The sequence below is a fragment of the Muntiacus reevesi genome, chromosome 4 (assembly GCF_963930625.1).
Source record: "Muntiacus reevesi chromosome 4, mMunRee1.1, whole genome shotgun sequence".
Lineage (NCBI taxonomy): Eukaryota > Metazoa > Chordata > Mammalia > Artiodactyla > Cervidae > Muntiacus > Muntiacus reevesi.
The window spans coordinates 61,749,178-61,770,337 of record NC_089252.1 but is presented as its reverse complement, the minus strand read 5'-3'; the positions used below and the strand labels follow the sequence as shown (position 1 = coordinate 61,770,337).

The window sequence follows — 21,160 nt, the reverse complement described above, 5'->3', positions numbered from 1 at the left end:
TGTTTCTTTAGGTAGATATATTCTAAGTATTTTATTCTTTTCATTGCAATGGTAAATGGTATTGTGTCCTTAATTTCTCTTTCTGTTTTCTCATTGCTAGTGTATAGGAATGCAAGGGATTTCTGTGTGTTAATTTTATACCCTGAAACTTTACTATATTCACTGATTAGCTCTAGCAATTTTCTGGTAGAATCTTTATGGTTTTCTCTGTGGAGGATCATGTCATCTGCTAACAGTGAGAGTTTTACTTCTTCTTTTCCTAATCTGATTCCTTTTGTTTCTTTTTCTACTCTGATTGCTGTGGCCAACACTTCCAAAACTATGTTGAATAGTAGTGGTGAGAGTGGGCACCCTTGCCTTGTTCCTGACTTAAGGGGAAATGCTTTCAATTTTTCACCATTGAGGATAATGTTTGCTGTGGGTTTGTTATATATAGCTTTTTTTATGTTGATGTATGTTCCTTATATTCCTGCTTTCTGGAGAGTTTTAATCATAAATGGGTGTTGAATTTTGTCAAAGGCTTTTTCTGCATCTATTGAGATAATCATATGGTTTTTATCTTTCAATTTATTAATGTGGTGTATTACATTGATTGATTTGCAGATATTAAAGAACCCTTGCATTCCTGGAGTAAAGCCCACTTGGTCATGATGTGTGATCTTTTTAATATGTTGTTGGATTCTGTTTGCTAGAATTTTGCTAAGGATTTTTGCATCTATGTTCATCAGTGATATTGGCCTGTGGTTTCCTTTTTTTTGTGGCATCCTTGTCTGGTTTTGGTATTAGGGTGATGGTGGCCTCATAGAATGAGTTTGGAAATTTGCCTTCTTCTGCAATTTTCTGGAAGAGTTTGAGGTTTGAGTAAGATAGGTGTTAGCTCTTCTCTAAATTTTTGGTAGAATTCAGCTGTGAAGTCATCTGGTCCTGGGCTTTTATTTGTTGGATGATTTCTGATTACAGTTTTGATTTCTGTGCTTGTGATGGGTTTGTTAAGATCTATTACTTCCTGGTTCAGTTTTGGGAAGTTATACTTTTCTAAGAATTTGTCCATTTCTTCCAGGTTGTTCATTTTTTGGCATATAGCTGCTGGTAGTAGTCTCTTATGATCCTTTGTATTTCTGTGTTGTCTGTTGTGATCTCTCCATTTTCATTTCTAATTTTGTTAATTTTTTCCTTCTCCCTAATGGTTTGTCAATTTTATTTATCTTTTCAAAAAACCATCTTTTAGTTTTGTTGATTTTTGCTATGGTCTCTTTTGTTTCTTTTGCATTTATTTCTGCCCTAATTTTTAAGATTTCTTTCCTTCTACTAACCCTGGGGTTCTTCATTTCTTCCTTCTCTAGTTGCTTTAGGTGTAGAGTTAGGTTATTTATTGACTTTTTTCTTGTTTCTTGAGGTAAGCCTGTAATGCCATGAACCTTCCCCTTAGCACTGCTTTTGCAGTGTCCCATAGGTTTGGGTTGTTGTGTTTTCATTTTCATTCATTTCTATGCATATTTTGATTACTTTTTTGATTTCTTCTATGATTTGTTCATTATTCAGAAGCGTGTTATTTAGCCTCCATATGTTGGAATTTTTAATAGTTTTTTTTCCCTGTAATTGACATCTAATCTTACTGCAATGTGATCAGAAAAGATGCTTGGGGTGATTTCAATTTTTTTAAATTTACCAAGGCTAGATTTATGGCCCAGGATGTGATCTGTTCTGGAGAAGGTTCCATGTGCACTTGAGAAAAAGGTGAAATTTATCATTTTGGGGTGAAATGTCCTATAGATATCAGTTAGGTGTAGCTGGCCCATTGTGTCATTTAAAGTTTGTGTTTCCTTGTTAACTTTCTGTTTAGTTGATCTATCCATAGGTGTGAGTGGGGGTATTAAAGTCTCCCACTATTATTGTGTTATTGTTAATTTCCCCTTTCATACTTGTTAGCATTTGCCTTACATATTGCAGTGCTCCTATGTTGGGTGCATATATATTTATACTTGTTATATCTTCTTCTTGGATTGATCATTTGATCATTATGTAGTGTCCTTCTTTGTCTCTTTTCACAGCCTTTAACTTAAAGTCTATTTTATCTGATATGAGTATTGCAACTCCTGCTTTCTTTTGGTCAGTGTTTGCATGAAATGTTTTTTTCCAGCCCTTCACTTTCAGTCTGTATGTGTCCCTTGTTTTGAGGTGGGTCTCTTGTAGACAGCTTATATAGGGGTCTTATTTTTGTATCCATTAAGCCAGTCTTTGCCTTTTGGTTGAGGCATTCAACCCATTTACATTTAAGGTAATTATTGATAAGTATGGTCCCGTTGCCATTTACTTTGGTTTTTTTTTGGTGGGGGGGGGGTTCAACTTTGTACAACCTTTCTGAGTTTCCTGTCTAGAGAAGATCCTTTAGCATTTGTTGAAGAGCTGGTTTGGTGGTGCTGAAATCTCTCAACTTTTGCTTGTCTGTAAAGCTTTTGAATTCTCCTTCATATCTGAATGAGATCCTTGCTGGGTACAGTAATCTGGGTTGTAGCTTATTATCTTTCATTACTTTAAGTATGTCTGCCATTCCCTTCTGGCCTGAAGAGTTTCTATTGAAAGATCAGCTGTTATCCTTATGGGAATCCCCTTGTGTGTTATTGTTGTTTTTCCCTTGCTGCTTTTAATATTTGTTCTTTGTGTTTGATCTTTGTTAAATTGATTAATATGTGTCTTGGGGTGTTTCGCCTTGTGTTTATCCTGTTTGGGACTCTGGGTTTCTTGGACTTGGGTGACTATTTCCTCCCCCATTTTAGGGAAGTTTTCAACTATTATCTCCTCGAGTATTTTCTCATGGCCTTTCTTTTTGTCTTCTTCTTCTAGGACTCCTATGATTCGAATGTTGGGTCATTTCACTTTGTCCCAGACATCCCTGAAGTTGTCCTTATTTCTTTTGATTCTTTTTTCCCCTCTGCTTCATTTTTTTCCACCATTCTATCTTCTACCTCACTTATCCTATCTTCTGCCTCTGTTATTCTGCTGTTGGTTCCCTCCAGAGTTTTTTTGATCTCATTTATTGCAGTATTCATTATTAATTGACTCTTTTTTATTTCTTCTAGGTCCTTGTTAAACATTTCTTGCATCTTCTCAATCCTTGTCTCCAGGCTATTTATCTGTAACTCCAGTTTGGAGTTACAAGATTTTGGATCATTTTTATTATCATTATTCTAAATTCTTGTTCAGGTAGATTCCCTATCTCCTCCTTTTTTGTTTGGTTTGGTGGGCATTTTTCATGTTCCTTTACCTGCTGAGTATTTCTCTGCCTTTTCATCTTGTTTAGCTTGCTGTGTTTGGGGTGGCCTTTCTGTATTCTGGTAGTTTGTGGTTTGTCTTCATTGTTGAGTGTCCTCCCAGTGGATGGGGTTGGACGATTGGCTTGTCAAAGTTTCCTGGTTAGCTAAGTTTGCGTCGGTGTTCTGATGGGTGGAGTGGGATTTCTTCTCTCTGGAGTGCAATGGAGTGTCCAGTAATGAGTTTTGAGATGGGTCTATGTGTTAGGTGTGACTTTAGGCAGCCTGTATGTTGACGTTCAGGGCTATGTTCCTGTGTTAATGGAGAATTTGCATGGTATGGCTTGCTCTGGAACTTATTGGCTCTTGTGTGGTGGTTGGTTTCAGTGTAGGTATGGAGGCTTTTGGATGATCTCTTATTAATTAATGATCCCTGGAGTCAGGAGTTCTCTGGTATTCTCAGGTTTTGTGCTTAAGCCTCCTGCCTCTGGTTTTCAGTCTCATTCTTCCAGTAGCCTCAAGACTTCTCCAACTATACAGTACTGATAATAAAACTTCTAGGTTAATGGTGAAAAGATTCTCCACAGTGAGGGACACCCCAGAGAGGTTCACAGAGTTATGTGAAGAAGAGGAGAGGGAGGAAGGAGATAGAGGTGAGCAGGAGGAGAAAAAGGGGGAATCAAGAGGAGAGAGACAGATCTAGGCAGTACTCTGTTCTCTAAGTGTTCTCCACAGTCCAGAACACCCACAGAGATTCACAGAATTAGGTTGAGAAGAGAAGGGGGAGGGAGGAAATAGAGGTGACCTGGGGGAGAAAAAGGAGAGTAAAAAGCGGGGGACAGTAATCAAGCCAGTAATCACACTCCTGAGTAAAAATGGGTACTGAAGATTGGATTCTTAAATGTACAAAATTGATATCAAATACTAAAAAACAAAGATTAAAAATCTAGAGTAGAGGTTAGACTCTTAAAAATACAGTATTAAAAAAAAGAAAAACACAAAAAGTGTAAGAAACATATATGAAGTTCACTTTAAAAATAGGGTACTTTTTTTTTTTTGCAAGGTAATAGTGGGTTATAAAAATTAAAATTAAAGGAGTAAAAGAGGACTTAAGAAAAAAATTTTAATTAAAAAAATAATGATAGTAAAAATATATCGAGGAATTTCTCTGGAGCTGTTGGCAGGCAGTGTGGGTTTGGTTCAGTTTCATAGTTCCTTGTTCCAGCTTGTACTTCTCAATATCTATAGGCCCCTTCCAGTGTAGTCAGTGTTAACTACAGGGATTTTAATCTGTTGCACCTGTCACTTCTAAAGCAGTTCCCCTTTTTTATTTGGCTTCTGTTTGCAGGTCTCTTCAGTGTCTAATTTCTGTCCTGACACAAGTGGGCGGAGGTAGTCTTTTGTTTAGGTTTGCTTGTTCAGTCATGCTGCGGGGAGGCAAGGGCACTGCCAAACAAATATCACTGGCGTGTGCGGGGAGCGCTCTCAGTGTCTCAGCCAGACTGGGTTTGCCCCCGCTCAGGGCATGTCTGCTTTCCCGGTCTACACTGCTCAGGCTTCAGGTTGCTCTATAGGGAGCGGGCCCTGCATTGCGTGCACTTCCCTGGTCTAAGCCGCTCAGGTTCAGGTTCTCGGGTACTCCACAAAGGTGCAGATTCGGTTGGGCCAGCGTTTTATGCTGTTCCCTGGTCCGAGCAGCTCAGACAACCAGGAGCTTGATGAGCACACTCTCTTCAAGTGCAGCACAACTTCTCCCCTCCCTGTCCCAGCCTCAGTTTCCAGGCGTGCCCCATCCGATGTGCCTTGTATCTCTTTTGGGGAGCTGTTCTCTGGCTGTGACTCTCCTAGCAGATATCAACCATCCAGAATCTCAGGAAGTCTTTGGTTAGAAACTGGAAGCCTGTTTGCATTTTGGTAGGGGATACCCTCTCTAGGGTGGTGTTTGCCCCTTTCTGGCTCTGGCTGGCGCCCGTCTCCCTGCTGCCTCTGGCGGTGGATGGGCCAGTCTGCAGCCTGCTAGCGTTTCTCTGGTATTGCCCAGTCCTTTGTTCTGTGAACAGGTCGGCAGTGCCTTAGGTTAGAGCTTTTCATAGGTTATTTCTCTGTCTCTGTCTCTGTCTCTCTCTCCTTCTCTCTCGCTATCCCACAGTTCAGGTTGCTCTCTCATGTTAGCTCCCTCAGATTGCCCTCAGGGCATTCAGGCCCAGTCTTTACCCTAAGCAATGACGCCCACTCCTCTCTGTTCAGCCCCCACTGGCTGGTGGTGGATGCAAGCGTCTGGGGTAGTTTTCTGCTGGAAATTGCCTTTAGGCATATCATCTGTGGGTTTTATTTATTTATTTTTCCTCCCGGTTAGGTTGCCTTCCGAGATTCAAAAACTTCCCCCAGACCCGCCGGTGAGAGGGTTTCCTGGTGTTTGGAAACTTCCTCTGTTAAGACTACCTTCCTGGGACAGATCTCCTTCCCTCACTCTTTTGTCTCTCTTTTTATCTTTTGTATTTTGTCCTACGTCCTTTCAAAGACAGTGGGCTGCTTTTCTGGGTGCCTGATTTCCTCTGCCAGCGTTCAGAATTTGTTTTGTGGAGTTTGCTCAGCATTCAAATGTTCTTTTGATGAATTTGTGGGGGAGAAAGTGGTCTCCCTGTCCTATTCCTCCACCATCTTAACTCCCTCCATATAACTTTTAAGATTATTTGTTTTAGTTCTGTGAAAAATGTCATGGGTAATTTGATAGAGATTGCATTAAATTTGTAGATTGTTTTGGGTAGTATGGCCATCTTAACAATATTAATTCTTATAATCCAAGATCATGCAATATCTTTCCATTTCTTTGAATCATCTTCAGTTTCCTTTATCAATGTTTAATAGTTTTCAGTGTATAAGTCTTTCACCTGCTTGGTCAGGTTTATCCCTAAGTGGTTTTTTTGTTTTTTGGCACAGTTTAAAAAGATAAAAAAGAAAAGACTGTCTTCTTCTGATATTTTACTGTTAGTGAAAAGAAATGCAACCAATTTCTGTATGTTAATCTTGTACCTCAATAACTTGCTGAATTCATTTATCAGTTCTAGGAATTTTTGTGTGGAATTTTTAGGGTTTTCTATAGATAGCATCATATTATCTGCATATAATGACAGTTTTACTTCTTTCCTTCCTATTTGGATGACTTTAAATTCTTTGTCTTGTCTGACTGCTGTGACATTTTATATGTTGATTAGAAGTCATGAGAGTGGTCATCCTTGTTCCCTGAGTTTAGTGGAAAGGCTTTCAACTTTTCACCATTGAATATTTTGTTGACTATAAGTTTGTAATATATAGCTTTTATTATGCTGAATTATGTTACCTCTATCCAGTTGGGACATGAGTTTGAGAAAGCTATGGGAGTTGGTGATGGACAGGGAAGCCTGGCGTGCTGCAGTCCATGGGGTCACAAAGAGTTGGATACGACTTAGTGACTGAATAGAACTGATTTTACCTCTATATCCACTTTGGTCAGACATTTTTATGAATGGATGTTGAATTTTATCAAAGGTCTTTTTGTTTGTTTGTTTTAAAAAATTAATTTATTTTAATTGGAGGCTACTTTACAATATTGTAGTGGTTTTTGCCACACATTGACATGAATCAGCCATAGGTATACATGTGTTCCCCATCCTGAACCCCCCTCCCACCTCTCTCCCCACCCCATCCCTCAGGGTCATCCCAGTGCACCAGTTCTGAGCACCCTGTCTCATGCATTGAACCTGGACTGGTGATCTAGTTCACATATGATAATATACATGTTTCAATGCTACTCTCTCAAATCATCCCACCCTCGCTTTCTCCCACAGAGTCCAAAAGACTGTTCTATACATCTGTGTCTCTTTTGCTGTCTTGCATATAGGGTTATTGTTACCATCTTTCTAAATTCCACATATATATGTTAATATGCTGTAATGGTGTTTTTCTTTCTGACTTACTTCACTCTGTATAATAGGCTCCAGTTTTGTCCACCTCATTAGAACTGATTCAAATGCATTCTTTTTAATGGCTGAGTAATATTCCATTGTGTATATGTACCACAGCTTCCTTATCCATTCATCTGCCGATGGGCATCTAGGTTGCTTCCATGTGCTGGCTATTGTGAACAGTGCTGTGATGAACACTGGGGTACACGTGTCTCTTTCAATTCTGGTTTCCTTGGTGTGTATGCCCAGCAGTGGAATTCCTGGGTCATATGGCAGTTCTATTTCCAGTTTTTTAAGGAATCTCCACACTGTTCATCATAGTGGCTGTACTAGTTTGCATTCCCACCAACAGTGTAAGAAGGTTCCCTTTTCTCTACACCCTCTCCAGCATTTATTGCTTGTAGACTTTTGAATAGCAGCCAATCTGACCGGCATTAGATGGTACCTCATTGTGATTTTGATTTGCATTTCTCTGATAATGAATGATGTTTATCAAAGGTTTTTACTGCATCTATGGGGCTTAGTGGTAAAGAACCCGCTGCCAATGCAGGAGACACAAGAGACGTGGGTTTGATCACTGGGTCAGGAAAATCCCCTAGAGGAGGACATGGCAACCCACTCCAGTATTCTTGCCTGGGAAATCCTGTGGACAAAGGAGCCTGGCATGCTATAGTCCATAGCATCGCAAAGAGTTGGATGTGACTAAACAACTTAACATGCATGCACATTGAAGTGATCATGTTTTTTTCAATTTTCTTTGGTTGATATGGTGTATCACATTGATTGATTTGCATATGTGGAACCATCTTTGAGACACTGGGATGAATCCAGCTTGATCATGGTGTATGAAAAGGGATTTTTATGTGTTGTATTTTCTTTGCTAATATTTTGTTGAGGATTTTTGCATTTATATTAATCAAAGATATTGGCCTGTAATTTTCTTTTTTTGGCAGTGTCTGTTTTAGTATCAGTGTTAAGGTGACTTCATAGAGTAACCTTGTGAGTGTTCCCTTCTTTTCAAACTTTAAAAAATTTTTAATTAATTTATTTCCTTTGGGCAGGCTCTTTGTTGCTGCACAGGGGTCTTCTGTAGGTGTAGCCAGCAGGGTTTACTTTCTAGTTGCAGTGCGTGGGCATCTCTTTGTGGCAGCTTCTCTTATTGCAGAGCATGGGCTCTAGGTGCAAGGGCTTTAGTAGCTGTGGCACGTGGGCTCAGTTGCCCTGCAGTATGTGGGATCCTAGTTTCCACACCAAGAATCAAACCCAGGTCCCCTGCATTGGCAGGTGGACTCTTAATCTCTGGACCACCAGAGAAGTCCCCCTTTTTTCAGTCTTTTGGAAGAGTTTGAGAATTGGTATATATTCTTTTTTGTATATTTATAGAATTCCCTGGTGAAGTGATCTAGTCCCGGACTTTTGTTTGCAGGGAGTTTCTTACTACAGATTCTATTTCACTTACAGTGATTGGCCTGTTCAATCCATTTCTTCCTGATTCAGTTTTGACAGGCTGTATGTTCCTAGAAACTTATCCATTTCTTCTGGATTGTCCAATTTGTTGGTATATAATTATTCATAACATTGTTTCTTTCTAATTTTTTGTCTTGTATTTTTGTGGAATTGCTTGTTATTTATTTACTTTCATTTCTTTTCTTTTTTTTTTTTTTTGAGGGGAGTGGTGCACTGTCTTTTCTTCTCGGTGATTTCTTCACTTTGTTAATGTGCTGTTTCATAGTGATTAATTTGTGGATATTGAACCATTTCTGCATCCTGGATATGAATCCTGCTTGATGAAGATATATGATACTTTTAATGCATTGTCGAATATGATTTGCTAATATTTTGTTGAGGATTTTAGCATTTATGTTTATCAGTGACATTGGTAAGTAGTCTTTTTAATTATATCTTTGTCTGGCTTTGGTATTAGTGTGATACTTGCCTTATAGAATATTTAGAAGCATTTATTCCTCTGTAATTTTTTGGAATAGTTTGTGAAAGATAGGTGTTAACTTTTTAAAAAAGGTTTTGTGGCATTCACCTGTGAAGCATCTGGACCTGGACATTTTACTTGTTGGGTTTTTTATTACTATTTTAAGTTCATTACTGGTAATTGGTCTATTAATATTTCTGATTTTTCCTGATTCAGTCTTCAGATTTTCTGCATTCCTTGGCATTTGGCCATTTTTTTCTTCATTGTCTATTATATTGGCCTATAGTTGTTTATAGAAATCTCTTATGATTGCATTTCTGTGGTGTTTGTAACTTTTCCTTTTTCATTTCTGACTTTACTGATTTTAGCACTGTCTTTTTTTTCATGGTGAATCTTGTTCAACGTTTATCAATTTTATCTTTTCAAAAAATAGTTGTTAGTTTCACTGACTTTTTAAATTGTTTTGTCTTTTTTGGTCTCTATTTCATTTGTTTCTGCTTTGATCTTTATGTTTTCTTTCCTTTTACTAACTTTTTTCTTCATTTTTCTTTTTCAAATTTGTCTAGGTGTACGGTTAAGTTTGTTGGTTTTTTCTTTTTCTTTTTTTTTTGAGATTTTATTTTTGTTTCCTAAGTTAGGCTTCAGTTTAGTTGCTCAGTCATGTCTGACTCTTTGTGACCCCATGGACTGCAGCACTCTAGGCTTCCTTTCCATCACAAACTCCAGGAGCTTACTCAAACTCATGTCCATTGAGTCCGTGATGCCATCCAACCATCTCATCCTCTGTCGTCCCCTTCTCCTCCTGCCTTCAATGTTTCCAAGCATCAGGGTCTTTTCCAATGAGTCAGTTATTTGCATCAGTATTGGAGTTTCAGCTTCAGTATCAGTCCTTCTGATTTGAATATTCAGGACTGATTTTCTTTAGGATGGACTGGTTGGATCTCCTTGCAGTCCAAGGGACTCTCAAGAGTCTTCTCCAATACCACAGTTCAAAAGCATCAATTCTTTGGTGTTCAGTTTTCTTTATAGTCCAACTCTCACATCCATACATGACTACTGGAAAAACTATAGCTTTGACTAGATGGACCTTTGTCAGCAAAGTAATGTCTCTGCTTTTTAATATGCTGTCTAGGTTGATCATAGCTTTCCTTCCAAGAAGCAAGTGTCTTTTAATTTCATGGCTGTAGTCACCATATGGTAGGCTTGTATTACTATAAACTTCAACCTTCGGAGACTTTTCTTGTATCCCATAGATTTTGAATTGTGTTTCATTTTCATTTGTCTACAAATATTTTTTTATTTCCTACTTGATTTTCCTACTTGATTTTCTCAGTAATCCATTGGTTGTTTAGTAACATACTGTTTAGCCTTTATTTATTTGTGTTCTTGGACTGCAAGGAGGTCCAACCAGTCCATCCTAAAGGAGATCAGTCCTGGATGTTCATTGGAAGGAATGATGCTGAAGCTGAAACTCCAATACTTTGGCCACCTCATGCGAAGAGTTGACTCATTAGAAAAGACCCTGATGGTGGGAGGGATTGTGGACAGGAGGAGAAGGGGATGCCAGAAGATGAGATGGCTGGATGGCATCACCAACTTGATGGACATGAGTTTGAGTAAACTCCGGGAGTTTGTGATGGACAGGGAGGCCTGGCGTGCTGTGATTCATGGGGTCACAAAGAGTCGGACACGACTAAGCTACTGAACTGAACTGAACTGATTTGTGTTCTTACAGTTTTTTTCCTTGTAGTTGATTCTAATCTCATAGTGTTATTGTCAGAAGATACCCTTGCTATGATTTCATATTTTTAAAATTCACTCAGACATATTTTGTGTCCTAATGTGATCCATCCAGGAGAATGTTCTTTGTACAGTTGAAAGGAAAGTGTAATTTTCTGCTTTTGGGTATAGTGTTTTGTGTGTATCTATTAAGTCTGTATGGTCAATTGTGTCATTTAAGGCCAATGTTTTCTTATTGACTTTCTGTCTGGATGATCTCTTCATTGATGTAAGTAGAGTGTTAAAATCACCTGCTATTGTTTTACTATCAGTTTCTCTAGTTATGTTGTTAATATTTGCTTTGTGTATTTAGGTGTTTATGTTGGATACATGCATATTTCCAGTTGTTATATATTCTTATTGACCTCAAAATCCATCTTTGTCTCTTTACAGTCTTAAATTTTAAGACTGTTTTAAATTCTATTTTGTCTAATATAAGTATTGCTATTCCAGCTTTCTTTTAACTTTCATTTTTTTCATGGAATGACTTTTCCATCCCCTCACTTCGTCTTTGTGTATCTTTAGATTTGAAGTGAGTGTCCCATAGGCAGCACAGTTAGTGTCTTTTAGACAGCATAGTGAGTGTCTTGTAAGCAGCACATGTGTAGATTTTGCCTTTTTATCCATTCAGTCACTCTGTATCTTCTGATTTGATCATTTAGTCTGTGTACATTTAAAGTAATTATTGATGGATCTGTTCAGTTCAGTTCAGTCACTCAGATGTGTCCAACTCTTTGTGACCCCATGGACTGCAACACGCCAGGCCTCCCTGTTCATCACCTACTCCTGGAGTTTACTCAAACTCATGTCCATTGAGTCAGTGATGCCATCCAACCACCTCATCCTCTGTCGTCCCCTTCTCCTGCCTTCAATCTTTCCCAGCATCAGGGTCTTTTCAAATGAGCCAGTTCTTTGCATCAGGTGGCCAAAGTATTGGACTTTCAGCTTCAACATCAGTCCTTCCAATGACTATTCAGGACTGATTTCCTTTAGGATAGACCAGTTGGATCTCCTTGCAGTCCAAGGGACTCTCAAGAGTCTTCTCCAACACCACAGTTCAAAAGCACCAATTCTTCTATGCTCATCTTTCTTTATAGTCTTACTCTCACATCCATACATGCCTACTGGAAAAACCATAGCCTTGACTAGATGGACCTTTGTTGGCAAAGTAATGTCTCTGCTTTTTAATATGCTGTCTAGGTTGGTCATAACTTTTCTTCCAAAGAGTTAGCATCTTTTAATTTCATGCCTGCAGTCACCATCTGCAGTGATTTTGGAGCCAAAGAAAATAAAGTTTGTCATTGTTTCCACTGATTCACCATCTATATCCCATGGAGTGATGGAACCAGATGCCATGATCTTAATTTTCTGAATGTTGAGCTTTAAGGCAACTTTTTCACTCTCCTCTTTCACTTTCATCAAGAGGCTCTTTAGTTCTTAATCATCCTACTTTAGTTCTTAGTCATCCTACTTTAGTTCTTAATCATCCTACTATCTTTGTACGTGGTTAGTTTACTACCTTTACTGTTTATTTGTCTTTACCAGTGAGTCTTTTCCCTTTTTAATTGTGGCCTTTTTTCTTTTACTTGGAGAAGTTCCTTTAACATTCTTTGTGAATCTGCTTTGGTGGTGCTGAGCTCTGAGCTTTTGCTTGTCTCTAAAACTCTTTATGTCCAGAAAATCTGAATGAGAATTTTGCCAGGTAGAATATTCTTGGTTGTAAGTTTTCCCTTTCATCACTGTAAGTATATAATGCCACTCCCTTCTGGCCTGCAGTTTCTGCTAAAAGTCCAGCTGATGGCCTTATGAGAGTTCCCTCGTATGTAACTTCTTTTTTTTCCTTTTTCTTGCTTTTAATATTCTTTCTTTATCTTTAATTTTTGCCATTTTAGTTACAGTGTGTCTTTTTGCGGTCCTCTTTGGGTCAGTCCTCTCTGGGACTCTCTGTGCTTTCTGAACCTGAATACCTATTTCCTTTCCCAGACTCGGGGATTTTTTCAAATGTGTTCTCTGCCTCTTTCTCTCTCTTCTTCTTCCGGGACCCCTGTACTCTATAATGTGAATATTAATGTGTTTGTTGTTATCTCAAATGCCTCTCAAACTATCCTCACTCTTTCTTTTTTCTCTCCTGCTTCACTGATTTCCACTACTCTGTCTTCCAGCTCACTGATCTGTTCCTCTGTACCGTCCAATCTATCATTGATTCCTTTTGGTGTTTTTTGTTTTTTGTTTGTCCATTATTGTATTCTCTATCTCTGTTTTGTTCTTCTTTATATTTTCTAGCTCTGCTAAAAATTCTGACTTCTCCATTTGTCCAATGTTTTCTGGACTTCTTCGACCATCTTCACCATCAAGCATTAACTGAACTCTATTGGGTATATTACTTCTCTCACCTTCATTTAATTCTTCTTTTGGGGTTTTATCTTATTTCTTCACTGGGAGCATGTTCCTCTGTTACCTCATTTTGCTTTGTGTTTTTGTTTCTATGTATTTAATAGGTTTGTTATGTTTCCTGACTTTGGAGAAATGGCCTTTTGTGGGAAACATCCTATGTGTTCCAGCATCACGCTCCCCTCTGTCAACAGAGCTATGTGCTCTAGAATTGCCCCCTATGTGAGCTGTATGAGTCCTTCTTTGTGGCAGACTATGTGAGTGGTCTTGTAGGTGTGGCTGGTTCGTGGTCTAGTTGGTTGACATATGCAGAGGTTGTCAGCTACTGGTTGTTAGAGCCAGATCATGGTGTAGCTGACTGCTGAGCCCCTAGAGGTGCCTTGGCTAGTGATGGCCCGCTGATGGTGGAGCTGTGTTCTGGGGTGGGGGGTTGTGGTGCCAGCATCCCCATATCTAGTGTTTGGTCTGCTATTGGTTAAGCCTGATTTCTGGTGCACCTGGCTGTGGGTTCTGAAGTTTCCCAAAGTTGTTGCTGGCCCACTGTGAGTGAGGCTGGATTCCAGGGTAGCTGACTGAAGTGCTCATGATTTCTCAGAATTGGTTTTGGTCTACTGATGGATGGGGTGCAGGCCCAGAAGGCCTTAGGGCTGATGTAGGCCTGCTGATGGATTGGCTGAGCCCTGGCAAGGCAGGCTGTAGGGTTGCAGTGGTTGTGATGGTGGTGTGTGCCTACTAGTCGGTGGGGCCAAATCATAGGGTCACTGATGGAGGCCCTGAGGGCCCCTGGTCCAGTGCTTGCACACTGGTGTATGGGGCTGGTTCCTGGGCTCGCTGGTGGCCAGGGCCTTATCCAGTGGCAGCTGTGGGCTCGGGGGTCTAGTGGAAGCCAAACTTATAGTGAGTGGAGCTGTGTCCTCTCTTGCTTATCTGACTGACCTGAGGCTGCCCGGTACTGGTGCCTACAAGCTGATGGGCTCTGGGGTGGGACTGGTTTCTGGTGGATGGTAAGCTGGAGGGAGGATTCCACAATGGTACTTGCAGCAGTAGATTGAGTTCCCCGAAATGGCTGCGGCTGGTGTCTATGTCTCCAGGGGAGTTCTACTTGAGCCTCCTTCTCCTCTAGAAGACTTTCCAAGATCAACAGATAGGCCTGACCCAGGTAACTGTCAAGTTATTGTTTCTGCCCTGAGTCCTGAAATGTGTGAAATTTTGTGTTTGTCCTGTGATAATGGAATCTCTGTGTCCTAAAGCCTTCTGATTCTCCTGAAAGTGAGCGCAGCTGACCTTCAAAAGCAAATGTTCTGGGGGCTCATTTTCCTGGTGTATGATGCCTGGGCTGGGGAGCCTGGTTTGGGGCATGAATCGGTTGCTCTTTGGTGAAAATCTCTACAATTATAATTATCTTTCTGCTTGTGGGTCACCCACACAGGGGTATGGTCTTGACTTACTGTGCCTCCACTTATCCTGTCTCATTGTGGTTTCTTCTTTATATCTTTAGTTTCAGAAGGTATTTTCTATTAGATTTCAATTTTTCTCATCAGTAGTTGCTCTGTAAGTACTTGCCATTTTGGTGTGCCCATGGGAGCATGTTAGCTCAAGGTCTTTCTAATCCTCCATCTTGGCCTGTTATTTCCATAATTATTCTTCATAATTTACTACTTAGTGCTACATTTTCTTTCACCAGATTACACAGGTCTTTGCTTCTGAGTATTTTGCTGCTTCTATTCTTTGTTTTCCAATGGTAGCAAACCCACTTGGTTTTGTAGTTATGGACTGAATGAATTGTATAACATTTATATAGGTAGAACTACTGATGTCCCTTCAGCACAAACATTTATAGTGATATTCTAGTCATTTTAACATATGTTCTAATGAACTTTAAGTCCTGCAGAAGGAGGGAGAGAAGTGGGTATTACAAACTGACTTCCTCTTTCAGGAAACCTTTGAGAAGGCAAGCTTGAGTAGCAGCAGCAGTGGAGCAGGAAGCCTGAAAAGTGAACTTTCAGAAATCACAGACCTCCCTCCTGAAGGCTTCCAGGCACCAAGTGGTAAGGACGAAGACCGGGCCTGTGATGGACTCTTATCAGATGATGCCTTCAATTTGGAAAATATTGAGAAAGGTATTTCTAGTGAAAAGATTACAACATGAATACACTCTTGATTCCTTTGCGTTTCAAGATTCATTTGCTTTTTGTTTTTATTCATGTGCAGATATATATACAGAGCTTGATGATGAATTGGACATTTCGGATAACTTTAGCAGCTCCAGCTCAAGCCCCTTGAAGGAATCGACATTCAGTAAGCTTTCTTGCCAACTTGTGGATTCTGGCAGGTAGAGGTCAGGAAATTGTACTTGGGAATAAGCAGATGTCATTGCCTACATAAATGAATAGTTTGTTTCCCAGGTGCAGTGCTAATTAGGACAGGTGTGTCTGTCACTCTGACAGAGCCCAAAGTCCACCTGGCACTGTGGCTTTCCATTGCCTCCTATCAAACGAACTGTTTAATGATTTCTTCCAGCAAATACAGATTCTAACTGGGGAGTGGAGATAACTTATTTGGAAACATACTAATTAACCACAGGACTAATGGAAGTGACCTTTTTGAGTCTGTTGATCAGAGGTTAGAAACCTGGAGAAGAAATTAGTCTTGCTGTATACTAAGTTTTGTACAATTTTACTTACATTAATGTAAAGGGATATATTTTCCTTAAAACACTAAAGTTAAATAAATATTATAATTATTTAGAATTATGAAAAACACCATGCAGATTCAGTAAATATGTTAATCTTTACTCTTAATTTGAAACAGTAAAAAAAAATAGACTGGAGCATGGGAAAGTAAAGATATATTTAGATACAATTTAAAGAATCTTCTCTATAGAAGCACGGGATTCAATTCACTAAACAAATCTGAAATTGAAATAGAATACCAATTAAAATAGAAAATTGACAGAAAAGAATAACTCTTATTTTAATTTATTTTTTTATTGAAGGATAATTGCTTTATAGAATTTTGCTGTGTTCTGTCAAACCTCAACATGAACCAGCCATAGGTATACACATAAGGCCTCCCTTTTGAACCTCCCTCCCATCTCCCACCCCATCCCCCACCTCTGGTTGACACAGAGCCCCTGTTTGAGTTTTCTGACTCTTTTAAAAGAGTAAGTTGATGGAATATTAAATAGGATAGGTAGAAATACTCTGAAATAAAGTGTAAATAATCCCTTCTCAATGACTATACTATGAAAATTTCATAAAAGAAAGTTTAAAATAGTATCTCTAAGGATCAGAGTAGGACTCTAAGGATTTTGCTTCATGCTTTGTCTCTTTTCAAAATTAAATGGTCCATCAAAGTGGATTATAGACATTCCACATTTTCTCGGGCAATGTCAAATTCCAACACTCTGTTCTATTTTCCATATAAATTCCTGTCCTGCCTGCTAAATAAAACGTCTTGATTTGTGATTGAGAAAACATGAATATTATGTAGCAAAGATATTTGTGCATTTAAACATATGTAGCAGATTCTAGAAGCAGTTAATTACTAACTGAGGTGAATTTTGAGGTGATGGGATATTGTGTATCCACAGTAACAAGGATGGGGAGGGTCAGTGGGAGGAAGGAAAAGCTGGACCCTTACACTTGTATGTGGTTACTTCTAGCTCTCTTGGCAAGGGATTTAGGATGATGATGATACAGATGTTTTATGTACTTTGTTAGCAATTAATAATGGAGTTTCTTTGCTTAGCACTTTTTCTTTGAGAAAGGACCCTTAAACAAACCTGTTAATAAATAGTAATTTGCAACATTATATTTTAGTTGATAGTATCATAAATGAAGACAGCCTTTATAGTAGGTACAATTGGTTAGGTATTTTTAAACAGGCAAATGAGTGAATAAATAAATGATTTGCAGCAAGAAAATGTGAAGTTATTTTTATTTTCTTATTTCAGGCACTTTAAAAAGAAGTTTTAGTGCTTCAGGAAGAGAAAGACAATCCCAAACTAGGTATGTAGACATTGAGTTCCTAGAAACATTTTTAGGCTCTGTAGAGCTGTTTTGGTGGCTAAATTGATACCTGATAGCAGAATTTACCATGGGCATGTGGTACCAGAAACTGTGGGAGCTCACTCTCCCAGAGCTGTTTGCATTTCACCAAGATCCATGCTGGGAAGAGCATTAAGCTTGGGCATGGGTTTTAGTCTGGCTTTGCAATCCTCAGCCACTCAGTTAGTCTCCCTGAGCTCAAGGGTGGCCCAGGGTTGTAGGGCTTCATGAGATTATCTGGGGCTGTGGCTCCCTATCACTTATTTTTCTACATCCCTGAGGTATAGATGCCTATGGCAGATGTAGCAGGTGTAGACCACATCACACCCAAGTCTCAGCCAACAGGAGGGGGATGGGATGCAGAGACACATCCTTCCTTTTATGAATGTGACCCAGATGTTGTGTTCTTCCCTTCTGCTCACTGATCAGTGAGCAGAGGAGAATCTAGCTACAGGGGAGAATGAGCATGTTTGGGGCATTCCATTTTTAAAAAAGAAATCATTATTTTGTAATGACTAGCACTTTCTGCAATATTTTGTCTCTTGGGCTAAGAACTGAAACAAAACTCTTTGATATGGCTTTTTGCAAATTCCTGGTAGCCTTCATGAGAACAGTTCAGTGACCTTGGGTGAGGCTGGTGGGAGCAGAAGCCTGACTGTGGTGGTTTCAGATGTTACAGAAGAAGAGACAGAGAGAAACTGAAGAAAGTGTTGAGCTGACAGTGAGTTGGTGGGAATGTTTGATGGGAAAGGGCCTTCTAGAATCAGGGTGACTGAAGGGTGAGTGGACTGAGGAGAAGCAGCTGATGGAGAGGGGAAATTGTAGCTGGTTCCCAGTCTCAGAGTGGCATGGACCTGAGAACAGCCCTGGAAAAGAGGAAAGGGCAGCTTTTGTGTGTGTCTGAAGAAAGAGAGGCAAAGATAAATTTAAGCTGGAGGGGCAGAGAAGAGGGATATACTTGGTAGTTTCTGCTTATTAGATGATGTCCCAGCTCACTGCAGAGGATCCTTTAGTCAAAAGAGTGTGATCGGCTGGGGAGAGCTGGCATTGAGATGGCAGGGACCTGAGCGGGGACAGGGAGGGGGCCGTCGACAGTGCTGGGTCTAGGAAGTGCCAGCCAGGTCATGTGTGAGAGCCTGTGCTTTACCAGGCAGGCTTTGTGGGCACAGGAAATAAAAGATGACTTGGGCTGACTTGTGTTCTTTAGAAAGCTTTCAAGGACTCACATAATTATGGAACGCACAGAATCAACCTATGAAGGGATAGAAGCCAGGTCAGCCCCTGAGGTCTGTGGAGGCCCCTGAGGTCTGTGGAGGAGGCACTCCTGGAAGATTTGCCAAGGCTCTAATGCAGGCCTGAATGAGCCTCCAGCTTGTTTGCTCTGTCTGCATGTCACCTCTCTAAGGATCCAGTGTCCTGCAGGGGAGTCGGCTTGGCCTGATTCCCCGCTGTGGGAGGGGCTGAGCCCCTTCACTGGCAGCCCCTGCAGGTCCCTCATGGGCCACACTGTTTAATCAAAGATACAACATCACTGATAAGTTTATCTTTTGCAAGAGAGGGTCAAGAAGGTTAGGGTAAAGTCTATTTATTTCCTAAGTCTTTTCTGGTGTTGCTAGTAACACGGTTCCATCACTTCATGGCAAATTGATGGGCAAAAAATGGAAACAGTGACAGAATTTATTTTCTTGGGCTCCAAAATCACTGCAGATGGTGACCACAGCCATGAAATTAAAAGACACTTGTTCCTTGGAAGAAAAGTTATGACCAACCTAGACAGCATATTAAAAACCCAAGATACTACTTTGCCAAGAAAGGTCCATCTAGTCAAAGCTACATTTTTCTCAGTAGTCATGTATGGATGTGAGAGTTGGACCATAAAGAAAGCTGAGAGCTGAAGAATTGATGCCTTTGAGCTGTGGTATTGGAGGAGACTCTTGAGAGTCCCTTGGACTGCAAGGAGATCCAACCAGTCCATCCTAAAGGAAATCAGTCCTGAATATTCATTGGAAAGATCGATGCTGAAATTGAAACTGAAGCTCCGATACTTTGGCCACCTGATGTGAAGAACTGATTCATTGGAAAAGACCCTGATGCTGGGCAAGATTGAAGGCAGGAGGATAAGGGGATGACAGAGGATGAGATGGTTCGATGGCATTACCAACTTGATGGACATGAAATTGAGCAATCTCCAGGAGTTGGTGATGGACAGGGATGGCTTCAGTCCACGGGGTCACAAAGAGTCAGACACAACTGAGTGACTGAACTGAACTGATGCCATAAAGTACACCATCAAAAGTCTTTTTCTTTTTTATTGGATACTTTACTCAGTGATACAAATTTGCATAAATATATAGAAAAGATGCAAAACAAGTATGCAAAAGAAGATGCAAAAAAATTGTTGGGTCCACAAACATGAACAATGGACAGAAGATTAGGCAGAGTCTGAGGGATCCACCTGATGTGAAGAGCTAACTCATTTGAAAAGACCCTGATGTTGGGAAAGATTGAAGGCAGGAGGAGAAGGGGACGACAGAGGATGAGATGGTTGGATGGCATCCCTGACTCAATGGACATGAGTTTGGATAAACTCTGGGAGTTGGTGATGGACAGGGAGGCCTGTAGTGCTGTGGTTCATGGGGTCGCAAAGAGTTGGACACGACTGAGTAACTGAACTGAACTGAACTGAACCAGTCCACAAATACTTGTCAGTTAATAGATGAATGACTGTAATCTTAGCACAAATTCTGTATCTCTGTCTGTAATTGGACTAAAACCTCACCTCCTGGCTTGAACCTACAGCCTTTGCCATAGTCAACAGCTTAAACCCTATTAAAAGATCATGTTGCTTAGGCATATGATTTTTCCATGTTGCCAAGGCAACAGAATACAGTTGGCAGGCTAGTTTCAGACATTGAATGTTTGCAGTATCAGAGATACCTGTGGTTCATAGCCTCTTTGATGAATCAATGTATGCATAATTGTTTTCAAGGATGTGTGCCTGATTCTAGTCTTTGTGTATAGAGATGATTGGAAATGTTTGTGACCATCCAGTATCATACATGTGACTGGAAAGAACTTGTGTGATCTCAGGACCTAGGAATCTTGCCTCCCTATAGCAAAAGTTGATTATTTTGATTTAAAGCTATAGAGAATAGAGACTCCCACTACTTTTTCATAATCCAGTTTGTAATAATCCAGATCTAGTTTCACTTAAATTGATTGAATACTTTTGATCACTGCTTGCTGCTGTTAACCTGGCCTAGCGGCTGATGTCACAATCAAGCAGTCTTAGAAAAACTATTTGCTGTCAGTTGTTGTTGTTGCTCAGTTGCTCAGCTGCATCCCACTCTTTGTGATCACATGGTCTGCAGCACTCCAGGCTTTCCTGTCTTTCACTATCTCCCAGAGTTTGCTTAAACTCATGTCAATTGAGTTGATGATGCCATCCAACCATCTCATCCTCTGTCACCACTTTCTCTCCTGCCCTCAAGTTTTCCCAGCATCAGGGTGTTTTCCAATGAGTCACCTCTTTGCATCAGGTGGCCAAAGGACTGGAGCTTCAACTTCAGATCAATCCTTCCAGTGAATATTGAATTCCTTAAGGATTGACAAGTTTGATCTCCTTGCTGTCCAAGGGACTCTCAAGAGTCTTCTCCAGAGCCACAATTCAAAAGTATCATTTCTTAGCATTCTTTATGGTGCAACTCTCACATTCGTACATGACTACTGGAAAAACCATAGCTTTGACTATCCAGACCTTTACTGGCAAAGTGATATGTCAGCTTTTTAATAGTCTATCTAGGTTTGTCATAGCTTTTC

General features: G+C 40.0%; 1 protein-coding gene across 1 annotated transcript in view; it reads left to right on the top strand.

Moving 5' to 3' along the window:
• NEK10 (NIMA related kinase 10) overlaps positions 1 to 21,160 on the top strand; it is a 263,349-nt gene that overhangs the window by 164,034 nt on the left and 78,155 nt on the right. The window contains exons 26-28 of the mRNA XM_065935224.1: positions 15,229 to 15,412; positions 15,504 to 15,590; positions 17,248 to 17,302. Of these exons, the coding sequence (XP_065791296.1) occupies positions 15,229 to 15,412; positions 15,504 to 15,590; positions 17,248 to 17,302 (326 nt within the window). The remainder of the gene's footprint in view (positions 1 to 15,228; positions 15,413 to 15,503; positions 15,591 to 17,247; positions 17,303 to 21,160) is intronic.